Genomic DNA, 13330 nt, shown 5'->3' on the forward strand with positions numbered 1-13330 from the left:
TTATCAATCAAAATACGTTTCGGTGTATTTTTCCACCATCATCAGTTTTTATGTGTAGCGTTGTTGCTGCTTTAAGCCTTGGCATGCATTTTTGCAGGCAACAAATGCATGCCAAGACTTAAAGCAGCAACAACGCTACACATAAAAACTGATGATGGTGGAAAAATACACCGAAACGTATTTTGATTGATAAATAGAGACAATAAATGACTGAAACCCAGGAATTAATTTGATTTGGAATTGACACAGTCAGGAAAGTATATACAATAACTAAATTAGAATTACCTTGTTTTACCGACTTTCGATGCACTGGCGAGCAGTTTAATGCGAACATTTCAAATCTACGAATATCAGGCCGACTGGATTTTGTAGAAAATTTCAAAACGAACAAATTTATAAGCATTTATTTTTTTGTCTAAAATGCATGCTTACCGAGTTATTGTGGTTATGCGATTGTTTCCGGAAAAAACGCGATTTTCGCATTTCTTCACTTTTTTGTTGTTTATGCAAATAGCACACCTTTTCAAACTGGCGCACCTCAATATGGCGATTCCAATAGTTATCTATGTTAGGTCACGTTAGAGCCATATTTGTAAGATTTCGTCGTAATGCTCCTGGCCTATAAGCCATTTATCTATGCCGATTGCAGTGAGAGGAAAAATAATAAAGGGTCATTATATAAAATTATAGGAATTTTGCAAAATAAGAAAAAGGGTGATATCGTAGAAGCACGAAATTAAGTCATTAGAGTGTCAAGCGAGCATTCCTCTCTAGAACTTTAATGAAACCAAACCAATTGACATGTTTGAAGTAAACCGTCGAGAAATAATTTCTTCGGTCTCTTTTTTCTAACGCCCCTAACTGGAATAACGAAAAATACTGAAGTATGGAAGTTGATAATGAGAGAACTCTGACAGTCCTGTGAAAAGATATTGCTTTTTGCTAATGACTTTGTAATCTGGAATGCTTTAAAATGGGGTCGGCGTATTTATTTGAGAAGAATAATTAAATTGTGGTTTTTGACAAAGTCTGAAAATAGCACATAAAAGTTGAGCTTTTCGTATATTAATTTTCACTATAGTGGCCTTTTGTTGAATTCAACAAAACGAGTGTTTTTTTCGCAAATGGATTCGTTATTTTTCCCAAAAGTTTATTGCCGGGCATCCGAGGAAAATGGGGAGATAAACCGGATTTGATTGCCATTTTTATTAACTTATTTTATGTTTTTCTATGCCCCAGAACTTCGTATAATTAAGATATAATAGCTGGAAAGTAAGGGTACGATATTAGGCTAAATGAAATAAGCATTTTGTCCCTAAAGTCGCATAAGCCCAAAGGTTTTATTTGCCCGCCTACTTATTAAAGCTAAAATTCTGATGGTAATTTGATTGTTAAGGTTTCGTTTTGCAATTTTTTATTGATTACATCAAAGAAACATTCCGCTGAAGTCGACATTCATCTTTGTTTTCTATCAGATTCAGTTTCTATCCGGAATTAACTGCTTCTTATCATGAAAAGTTGATTTTCATCAAAATGTGAAAGTATGTGAAGCCGACACATACATCGGGGTGTTTTCAAGGACATGAAAATATGCTGACGGAGTAACACGTTAAATAGAAATTCCCACATCTTTATTAAGCTTTAAGTAAGATTTAAAAGGCCATGTCAGGGGCCCATGAGTTAATATCATGCTTAAGGAGGCAAGCTTTAGCCATAAATACGCTGTCGCGCTCACCTAGTTTCTTTGGAGCGTATCCTGTTGGTAATACCTTTTGTCTTTTGTCAATTTAAAAGTTAAATCACCAGAGACTTGGCTCAGCAAGGTAAGAAGGAAATGCGGGCTTTCAGAACTTCAGGCGGAATGCTGCTGCTTTTATTTCAACTCTCGCTTACTTTCATTTCTAAGTACGGTTCGGGAGTTGGTTACTTTAAAACTCTGTTGCTATCAACCAATACTTGATCTGTTTCTTTCCACATAATTAAACAACTTTTCTTTGGGCAGTTGAAAATAAAAGCGTTAAGGCAAATTAGTTAGTTAGATGAAAGTCGTGCGGGCTAATTTCAACACTTATCTGATGGCAGACCTGTTGAATATATAATGAACTTCGTTTCTGTTATATAGTGACATATTGTGCATCCCAAAATTCTCCACCAACTTATTATTAAATATTTTCTGCGGCAGAAACTGCAACTAAGTGCACGCTTTAAAGTTTCGAAACGTCTCGTCTTTTATGTCCATTTCGAACAATGCTGTGAAGTTGGAAAAACGGTTGCATGATGGGAAAATATTCTTCAAATCTCCGCTTTCAATCAGTTGAACAAATTAAATCATACCAAATATAACCAAGATGAAAACTCGAAGGATTCAGGTCTAAAAAATACTATTTTTATTAGTTGAGTTGATTGAAACGAAATTCGCTCAAAGGTTTGCAAGCTAATAAAAATAAAACAAACTTGATGTTTCAGTGGTCAACTGTACATACTCCTAATCATTTGCATGGGTTTGCAATTTTCAAATATTTTAACCTGTTATTGCAAAAGAAAATGGAACAAAGAACCCACATTTTTTCCTATCTTCTGAAGGATAAACAGCGAACCGAACAATATGCACATTTTATGGCTAACAGATACCATGCTATTATTCAAGCGTTTGATAACGCTAATAAAATTCCTATTGTTTCACTTTCAATGATTCTTCAAAATAACTACGACGGCTTGTATAATGTAATTAACAATAGTTATTATAGTTGGGTGTATGAATGTATCTGTATTATTTATATGTGGTGTTTACCAATTTAAATTGAATGTAAATAATTTTGTCAACTTATAGGCCACTATGTAGAACATTGTTTATAAATGTATAATACTGTAATAAAAATTCATAGCTCAACTGTGAACGTTCCAGTCCACTTCTGAATTTTCAGGAACATTTTTACTTCCCGATTAAGTAATCGCCAGTAGGTATGTAAAAAGAAAACCCCAGGCTCGTATCAATCTTTCCTAAATATGTTCTTTAGGGCCCTACTGAAACTCACTCAGATTGATTTTCTGGACTGAAATTTAGTTTTGTAGAATTCTACAAATTTTTTTAATAAACATTTTGTATTGCCCTTGCAAGCCACAGTGTAATCTTCAAGTGATTTTCTTCAAATGTCAGGTTTAATCGAGGGAATCTGTTACAGCGACACGAGAGAGAAGGCGCTTCTGACTGCGAATAGAAACTGTTCCATATGTATGATAGGAAATTCCACAATTCACTGATGAAAAGCAAATCTCTTTACCGTACTCAAAATAAATGCACGGAAAAACGACTAATCTGGCTCGCTTTTATCATGACAAAAACAGTGGCAGTCCTAACCGTTTTCAGGGAAATTTTTTCAGTTGCTAACTAGAATCATTAAATAAATGAATAAACAGTCATTTTGAAGATAAATTCTTTATTGTTGAGGCGGATTCATGTTTTCACAGACCGTTTGTTGGGTATTTCGCCTCAAAAAATGTTTGTCTTTAAAAAAGACAGAATTTCCTCACGTCTTTTATTACAGATTGACGAGAAAAGACGTGAGGAAATTCTGTCTTTTTTAAAGACAAACATTTTTTGAGGCGAAATACCCAACAAACGGTCTGTGAAAAAAGTAATTTTGAGCTTAAATTTAGTTAATAACAGTATGATACGATAAGAACGTAGTAGCAGGATTTCAGATCCTTTATCTGAAAAGTATAAGTCTCAAGTTCATATAGCACTATTCCAAACCCTTTTTCAAAAATAACCGAATTCAGATTTTCAAAATAAGTTTTATTTCATATTGTATTTGCTTGTTCACCGATTGTTTTCAGAGTTCTCGTACTGGAACTGAAATCCCCATTCGTGTGAACTAAAAAGTTATGACTGAAACATTTTAATCAATCATCAATTCAAACTTGTTTTAAACTCCTGTTGTATGTTTATTTTCCATATCACTTCACTGTGCGTTCCAGTCCTCAACTTTCCATCATCCCAAAGAAGTAGCCAATGTATGTTTGCTTTTTTCACTTTGTAAGAACGAAAAGTGTAAATTAGAGCTGGATTAAAACGACTGGACGACACTGGAAAGCTTTTTACGGATTGTGGTTGTTCTAATTTCTTTGGTGAATTTAAAGCTCACTCCAATCAATTAGCAATTATGTTCAAAGGCCATGATTCATTGTCCCGTAAAAAAAGCGATAAATCTTCAGATTTATGGTTAACACATCTGAAATCGATAAATTCCGGGAGAAGCGCAAAGTTATTGGAAATTTAAATCCAGAAATTATTTTATTACTTTTCACGGTTTTCCAGAAAGCATCCCTGGAATCCGGGTTCTACGTGAACGGAAATGCCATATTGGCGTCTACTGCGTAGGTATTGTTTCGTAAGTTTTGAAATTAAAAAAATATATATTTCAGTTAAATAGATTATTGTAAAAAAAAACGATATTTTTCAAGACTAGACGACCGTGTTGCTAGTCATTTCTAAGAAGTCTTATCAAAAAGGCAGGTTCATAAATTGAGCGTTGCATGTATTGTACTGTACTCGTGCTGTTGAATTTGAACAGTCAATATCCATCAATAAAATGTCTGCTGAATTAGAATTTTCTTCATTAGACGAAAAGTCGGAAATGCATAGCGATTTTTATATAAGGAGCGAAAATAAAAGAAAAATTACTTTTAATGAAAGCGCGAATCAGGTGAAATATTTTAATATTGATGCTCCTCCAGTTGAAGTTAATCAAACGATTGTCGCGGTAAGTATCAAGTGGTTTATCCTGTTTTAACTAAATTTAGATATTATTTCTATGGAAATTGTGGATTTTTACTGGCTTTTTTTTAGTGCAAACTTTAGCAACATAATTGATCTTATTTGGAACATAATTATATCGCATTTTGCATAATTTTCATTGCTCGCATTTATATCTGCTCTGCATATTTTACAAATGTTTGTCACAAGATTAACTTTTCACCAACAATACTTTTGGTATAAAAGCTTTTTAGCTGTCCACAAGTATATCTCGTTCAATTCCCTTATGAAAATAATACGGAAGCGAAGCAAAACAAGCAATCATTCTGGCAAAACCACATAATCCTTTACCTTTTTCAGAAGGGTGGTCGTTTTTATCCCGTTTCAAAATAATTATATTCCTGCTTTCTTTCTAACGTGGTATGATGACCAAAACTGCTTTCGCTTATCATTGAAATTTCTTTTGATTTGGTTATTTTTCAACTGATCGATGTACAATTGTTCAGTGCAGCTCTCTTGTTATGATGGTAAATAGAATAGAATATTTTACAGAAAGATGGATCGATTATTCTTCGCCTCTCGGATGCGGCAATTATTCCTGTGAAGATCCGATACGCATTAAAGAACATACTGAGAACAAAGGTCAGAGGAAAAACTCTCCAGGAGTGGCTGAAAAAAATGTGCTTCTCGGCCCCTTATTCTCTAGTTTTTGGTCTGCTGGGATACATTTTTTACACTATTTATCGCAGATTTGTTTATTTCGCTGAAGGTGCAAAGCCTACTTAAATATGTTTTACGTAAGTAATAATAAGCACATAGAGTTTCCTAAGCTAAAAACGTTTTTTATTCATTACTCATTACGCACTAACTAATAATTATGTATAATAAATTATTGTTTACTTAAAAAAATGTGTTTTATTGCTGCTGACAAAAATACCACTATTTCAAAAATACAGTTTCTCCATGATGGTAAGTAAATAGTGTGATCATTTTAACACATTAGACAAACATGTTTATTGGATTAATTTTTTCATTAGTTTGTTGAAAATGTTTCAGTATTGTGTTAACAAACATTAATTTAGTCATCCAGTTAATTCATTAGAGCTTTGATTAAATCGGTCATACGTACATACTATCGATACCGACATCGCGTGAGTGTTCCCGGAATCGCGCAAGCCGCGCCATCTTTGAGCAGATCTGCTTATTGATCGATTGAAAAAGCTGAAACTTGTAATTAAAATTGAAAAATACAGTCTACATATATAATAAATCAAAAATAGTAAAATACAATATGCGATAGAAACTCTTTGAAACTGTTGTTTGAAAACAGTTGTATGGTTAATATACCATGTTTATGTATCATAACCTATGGCTTGACAGCTGTCGTTCAATCGGTAAAATAGGTTGCAAACTTAACGACGTTGAATTTTGTTGTTCTTTGACGAATGCGTGGTTCTTTACGGCAAAAATGCTATATTTTACCTAAAATGTAAACGAATAATAAATTGAAAATGGGACGAAGCAAGTTTCCAGGAAAGCCTTCAAAACACTGCCATAAAAAAAGGATAAACGTGCTTCCTCCAACGGGAGAATTAAATCAGGAAGGCGATAGTTCCTCAGTGACAGTTATTGGAGCTTCTAAAGAAAATAAACAGGTAAACATTCGGTGTTTTTCGTCGTTAAACATTTTCACACAATACCAATATATGATCAATCAGACAAAAGGGCAAAGCTAAATTAGATAAACATGGAAATGTTATTTTTAGGAAGACGTTCTTTCCGGAAATGAAGGTGAAAGTAAGCCCCAAACACAGAAGGCAAGGCCTCTTAGAAGGCGTCTGTCCAGAAAACTTAGTACAACAATTCGAACAAATGGGCGTCAGAGAAATTTTATATCGAAAATTCGTGGAAAAGCCGCCCTAAAAAACAACCGAACCGCCAGAAATAACCTTGCAAAGGGCCACGCTCGAAAGGAAACAACAAACTTTGCAGGAAAGTTTGTACTTCCCAAACGAAGTGTACATTCATCCAGAGTGATCAAACCCAACAAAAGGTTTATAGATTTAAATGAAACTCTGAGTATTAAAAAGAAGGGCTTAGCTAAGCGAGCCATCAAACAATCGGAAGATCAAAGTAATACTTCAGAGTCGGATGCAAAGGACACGTTAGCGTTCTCAAATGGCCACAGAGTTATATTGCGACAGGCGAGATTGAAACTACCTAACCAAGTGAGCACGCAGGGCCCTTTTTCGTCTAACCTGCATAATGGGCCCGGTACAATTATTTGTGGAGTGTGCGGTGCTGTGCGTTACTATCGGTTTGTGAAACAAGCCCGGAAATTCAACATTTATAGCTGTGAGTCGTGCAGAAAATTTATAGCTAAACAAATTAAGAGGCAAAATGTGGGTTCTCAAAACTCCAGTGTTCTAATTTGCATTGTGGGACAAGGAACGTGCTACGTACCACCAGTAGAACGAAGTCAACACTGGAAAATATCCAAATGTGCTTACAGATCACGCTGCCCGGCATGCTGGCTCAAAATGTGTCTAAAAGCCTACCATCTACCTTTAACATTAAAGCAGAATCTCACACAATTGCTTCCGAAGAACATGAGAGGTTTGGATTTTTCGTTTAGCAATTCGTTACCTCCCATTTTGTGGCAAAGAAACGTTCAAAGTCCTCTCGGACAAACAGAAACAGTTGTGAAGCAAAGACCTGTTAGATTTAAGCCTCCACAGAAATCTCAAATCAGTATTCCACCAGTCACATCCGATGTTAAAAGACAGAAGATTGACTTGAAAGGTCCAAGGGTGAAACATGTGTGTAGAAGTGCCTCAATAGTCCTGGGACAACCGCTTGCCATGTTTGGGGTTGATACGAGTGTTAAGAAAACTACTGTTGACTCTTCAGACCTACTGATCGAAAGAAATGCTAGTAACGACGCCTTAAAAGTAAATGATCTATGTAAGTTCGATTTTCCCAGCATAACTGATGAAGATATTTCATCAAATAGTGGCAGCTGTAAGAGCTTTTATGAGAAATCGATTATGCCGAAGAAAGAGAGAACCAAAAGTCTCCCAATTCCAAGTATTAAACAGGTAAACCAAAAATCTAATTTGTTACTGTTAATCAGCTCATCTAGATGGTAATTAGAACTTGTTTCTTAACGTTTTTCTTTTTTATAGCCTAGTATTATGTCTGCATCAGCTCAAAAAGGCATCATTTTGAACAACTCTCACGAGCTAAATTTAGAAAATAGATTTAACGTAGGATTCTCTCTGGTAACAACGAAAGAAATATCCACAAGTGCCATGTGTTTTGTCTGCGGTAGTGCAGGATTAGACAACATGTTGGTTTGTTGCATTTGCTGCGAGCCGTATCACATTTTCTGCATGGAAGAGATTAGAGCACCTATTATCTCAAAAAAGGATTGGGTATGCATTCAATGCACACCTTGCCAGGAATGTCAACAAGTGGACAAGATAAAAGTGAGCTGCCCAAAATGCCTTAAGCTTTATCACAGTGACTGTTTGACAAGCCAAAATGATGATAACTCTCCTAACATGGTAATGTTCCAGAATCGTGGAATCTATCCGAGTGTTGCTAATCCTACTGTTTTATTTGTTTTAATCTTCAGATTTGTAAGGATTGCACTAAGTGTCAGGACTGTGGTACGCCGACAGCGTACAATCTTTCCAGTTTCCCAGGCAATATGCCTTTATGCCTCAACTGCTTAGACAAGAAGCGAATTGGGAAGCATTGTCCAATATGCCAGCATTCGTTTGAAGAGAATAGCCTTACTAAAGTAAGTCAATATTTTTTTCTTTTCATATACCTACGATAAATATTTTTTGTATACTTATTTATTGACACTGAGCAAATAATTCGCCGACAACACGTAAATTTTTCGAACGCTTTAAAAGCCCTCGTTTTTAGTAAATAGAAAATCCTATTTCAGATGTTGGAATGTTCAAAATGCAAACGATGGGTTCATGCTGACTGCGAAAAATTAACGAGTGAACAATATGACATTTTAAAGTTGCTACCGGTTTCAGCAAATTTCAGCTGTAGTCAATGCTTGGGTGACGACAGCAATGTGTGGCATAAGGCGGTGCAATCTGAAATGCACAGGTGCTTTAGGCAAGTACTCAAATTGCTAGTCAAAAACAAGCCTGTTAAAAACATTCTAAAAAGGATTGGCTTTAAAGGATCATCATTTCGTAAATTTATGGCTACAAAAAGTCTCGATATTGATAATAATAATTACAATAAGAACGTTGATCAAATTTATTCATTTGACGAAAGCGAGAAGCAGCTGGTAAGCAGCAGCTGCTCAGTAAATACTCTGCTTGACATCAAATGCAGGCTATGCGAATATAGCTCGGTGAAGAGATTTGACCAAGACATGCAAGACGCTTTAAGAGTGTATGATTCTGAACAAGTCGTCTTATCGTATAGAAGTATATTTGAGAGCGTTTTTCCTTGGTTTTCGCCATTGCATAAAGCAGCTGAGAACGTACCTTTGTTACCTTACCGACACCTAACATGTGAAAGTTCGCAACTTCTGCCGAATAACGCTATTTTTCCCAAGAAGGAGCTGGATAACAGAATGTGCAAGCTTTGTCAGAATACCGGTGACGGCTTAAGTAATCAAGAGTCCAGATTATTGTACTGTGGAAATAATAGTTGGGTTCATGCAAACTGTGCATATTGGTCAACGAATGTCTTCGAGCAGATGGACAATCAGTTACAAAACGTGATAGATACAATAGAAAGTTCTAAAAGTACGCAATGTTCAATATGTGGCAAGTTTGGGGCCAGTATTCAGTGTCATTTATGCAGATCTTCCAGTTATCACTTTATGTGTGCCAGAAAAGCAGACTTTCGTTTTAGAATTCTGGATAAAGCGAGCTTTTGTTCTAAACACCAGCTAGAGAAATCGAATTATTTTCTGAATACTGAGGATTTTGAAGTAAATCGTGCTTTGTTTATTGAACAACATCCAAAAGAAGCAATCAGATGTGATCCCGAGAAAGTGACCTGCCTAATTGGTTCTTTGTGTATAACGAACCTGGGAAAAATCGAACCTATATTATCTGACACCGCCGATGCAATTATCCCTACGGGATTCATCTGCACGCGGCTATTTTGGTCTACTAAGGAACCGTGGAAGTTAGTTTCATACATCATAACGACTTCGATACAAAATCCTAATTGTACCATCGTGACAGTAGACAAAAATTTCACTATAGATCATTCCCTCGAACAAATCAAGATTGATCAGGCAATGAAAGAGTTAAACGACTGGAGACGCATCTGTGACAAAAAATCGGATGAGTTAGAGTCGGAAGATGAAGAAGAAAAGAACGGAACAGAGTTGCTGTCACCGGAGCTGACTGATACCATCCTCGAGGAGTTGCCTCATGATATTCTTGATGGAATCTTGGTTCAAGACATTTTTTCTAACTTTAGTTATGAAGATATGCTCAACTTGGATAACAGCAATACGGAAAGCATTACAGAGTCTCTTAAAAAACCAGACGATGAAGACTCATGTGCTGAAACATCTGATTTTCGATCGGCGGGAAAAGAATTAGTTCGACCTAGAATACCGCCATTGAGCCTTACCGTAAGTTACAAAGTAGACAGCAGTCATCCTTCGCCTCCAAAAAAGCGTAAGATATCCAAAGAGACACCGGCCAACTTACTGCTGCTTCAAGTCGATGGTGCGTTTGATGACAGCTCAAGTGAATGCGGTTCTCCCATTGGAACTGACACTATCGATGCTTGGGGTCCAATTTCAGAGGAGCCAGTTACTTGTGAAAAATGCCAGTGCACATATAGAACGCAAGCGAGCTACAAACGCCACTTGGACTCGTGCGAGGTGCTCTGTACAAGTGAGAGTGATTCCGAAAATATGGCGGACTTCGATTCGCATATCCATTGTGAGGAAGAAACGACTATAGTTGTCTCCCAGCCAATTGAAGTCTCCCAACCAACGCAACCCGTTCTGATCCAGGCGTTTGAGTCTTACCAAAGTCAAGTTCACACGTCTGTAGTCAATATTCCAGTTCCAGAACCAACGCCAGCACCTCCACTTGTTCCGTCGCAGCAAATTTCGGTACAGCCCACAATCACTATAACAGACCCAGCTCCAATTTCTATTTCGGTTCCCCTTTGTGTGGCTCCCTCCATGACGCCTCAAATCGTTCAGCCGTCCATAGACTTTCAACAGCAGCAAGCGCATCCGATGGCTTTGCAGCCGATGCAACAAGTATTGGTGCAAAGAACCCAATCAGCTCGCAGGGAGCCGATGGTTATCCAGCAAATGCCACCTGCAACAACATCCGGTTTTGTTCCATTTGTTGATACATTTGCACAACCCCAAGCCAATCAGAGTGTACAGTACGTGCAGCTGGCACCACAAGTGCAATCGCAGCCTCAATTGTTGCAAATACGGCCGGATGGAAGCGTTGTTGGAATCCTTCCAAGCATACAGCCAACAACTGTTATTGTTCAACAGCCACAACAGCTGGTCTTAGACAGCAGTGGTACTTTTGGTTGGGCTCAGCAACCTCAACCGCAGATTTATTATGGCTTTGAGACGATTGTACAAAATACTGTGATGCAGAGCCAACAGTTCCTTCCTACGCCAGTTCCTGGTGTGTTAACAGCCAATAGTAGCTACAGCACGACCACTCAGGTCTTCCAAACCAGTAAACTTGAGCCGGTACTTGATGTTTCTTCCAATAGTTTTGTACTGGTTAATTCTTCAGGGCAATTGGAAATTCCTCAGCAGTTTTCCCAAGGGCAGCCAGCCACTGTTGTTACTTCCCAAACCCCAACACTTATTTATTCTTCTCAACCGTCCACCACTCAAAAGTCTCTCACTACAGCGGCACAAAACTGCATCAATTTGCCGACGGCACCTTTTGTATCAGATCAGAATATTCCAATGAATGTGGTTCCTCCAATACCAAAACCTCCGACGTCACACGGAAGGCCTATGAGCAGAGTATTACCGATGCCTACCAATGCTATTCGGGCTTCAAGAAAGATCGCCGATGCTACTAAGTTGTTCCCTGAAGTGGAGAAGCCATCTCAAATCAAAATGGATGACAAATTTGTGTTCCCCAAAGATCTGATGAAAATCATTGACACGCCGAAGGCCAGAAATAGAAAGTTTGAAATTTTAGACTACAAAATTATCAAAGCTCAGTCTAAGTTGGAAGAGTGCAAAGTGTTTTCAGTCGAAGACAACCCGCTCAGAGATTTTGAACCTAGCGAAAAATTTTGCAAACTGTCTACCTACGAGCCCTTGAAAGAAGTTGAAAAGGTTCAAATGGAAATATTTGAAAAGCCCTTGAAGTCAGCTAAGTTTGATAGTTTTAAATCCAACCACTTCAACAAAACCGAAAGTGTGCAAAAGAGGACACGAATGGATATAGTAGCGATAAACAAAAACTCGAACATAGAAGTAATTCCACCGCGCCACCAGATCGATCAGTGTTTTCACGAACTAGAGAAGAGGTTTAAGATTATTAACAACATTAAGGAAGCACATCTCCCTGTAGAAAATGTCGCGAAAAAATTAGAGCCCTATTTGGAGAAATCAAGCCTCCTTGCACCATCCAAGAAAACGGCCAACTTTTGCCTAAAAAATAATGGCAATACCAGAGCTTTGTCAAACGTTGACAAAAGCCAAAAGCTCAATATGGTCCCCCCACTTGAAGCTCTACCAAAGCAGACATTTATAGACAATGCAATTCAATCAAACGTAGCACGAGTGCACCAGAATGCGGACATATTCATCACTGGTGCGGAAGTAACACAAGATAAACTACTTGACATGCCTCAACTCGATGATCTTTTAAAAGTGGAAAAGCCTGAGGTTTCAGATTCAAAGCCACTAGAAAATCAATCGCTTTCATTTTTTGATATTCAACCCGAGGAAACAGTTGCAGCCCACATCGGCAGGCAGCATGCGCCTCTGCTCTCTGTAAAGCCTCAGTTAATTCAGTCGCCTCTTAAACAGGAGAAGGAAACACTGAAGTCCATAGAGGGGAAAGCGAACAATATTCCAGAACCAAAACAAACTCCACGAAAGGAAACGGAACCCACGGGGGCTCCATCCATAGTCTACACTATGGAAAACAAAGAAGGCTTTCGGTACTCTTCGACATCCATTTCCGATTGCTGGGCCAAAGTACTGGAAGCTGTGCAGTTGGCTCGAGCTGCTCATAATATGCCTCCGCTTCCCACTGATGGCAAACAGATGAAATCCGTCCAGATAACAGGTTTAAAGTCCAGTCACGTGAAGTATCTGGTAGAGCAATTACCTGGCGCCTCCAAGTGCGTTAAGTACAAGCCTCTGTACAAGTTCACCCCGCATCCGTATGATACTGCTGAATTGTGTTCTCATGGATTTGGAGCTGTTCGCTGTCAGCCACACGAAACCGGCAACTCTGACCCCTACGATATGTTTAGTTGGCTGTCTTCCAAGCACAGAGGACCTTTTACGTCGCTGGGCTCTCAAGCTGTTCAGTCCAGGTATGAAATATCGGTTTTTTTTTT

The 13330-nt window shown here is 37.8% G+C and overlaps 2 protein-coding genes across 2 annotated transcripts in view; both read left to right on the forward strand.

Moving 5' to 3' along the window:
• The window catches only part of LOC109540961 (hemicentin-1), a 103061-nt gene extending 97402 nt beyond the window's left edge, over window positions 1–5659 (forward strand). Inside the window, exon 8 of the transcript XR_007280380.1 lies at window positions 5309–5659. The gene's annotated coding sequence lies outside the window, so the exon portion shown is untranslated. The remainder of the gene's footprint in view (window positions 1–5308) is intronic.
• A 501-nt stretch (window positions 5660–6160) lies between these two features.
• LOC109540960 (histone-lysine N-methyltransferase trithorax) overlaps window positions 6161–13330 on the forward strand; it is a 10909-nt gene continuing 3739 nt past the window's right edge. Inside the window, exons 1-5 of the mRNA XM_019909545.2 lie at window positions 6161–6411; window positions 6523–7854; window positions 7942–8322; window positions 8394–8561; window positions 8715–13306. Of these exons, the coding sequence (XP_019765104.2) occupies window positions 6268–6411; window positions 6523–7854; window positions 7942–8322; window positions 8394–8561; window positions 8715–13306 (6617 nt within the window). The 5' untranslated portion in view covers window positions 6161–6267. The remainder of the gene's footprint in view (window positions 6412–6522; window positions 7855–7941; window positions 8323–8393; window positions 8562–8714; window positions 13307–13330) is intronic.

The sequence above is a fragment of the Dendroctonus ponderosae genome, unplaced genomic scaffold (genome assembly GCF_020466585.1).
Source record: "Dendroctonus ponderosae isolate FM_Combo_2020 unplaced genomic scaffold, Dpon_F_20191213v2 Dpon_F_20191213_1, whole genome shotgun sequence".
Lineage (NCBI taxonomy): Eukaryota > Metazoa > Arthropoda > Insecta > Coleoptera > Curculionidae > Dendroctonus > Dendroctonus ponderosae.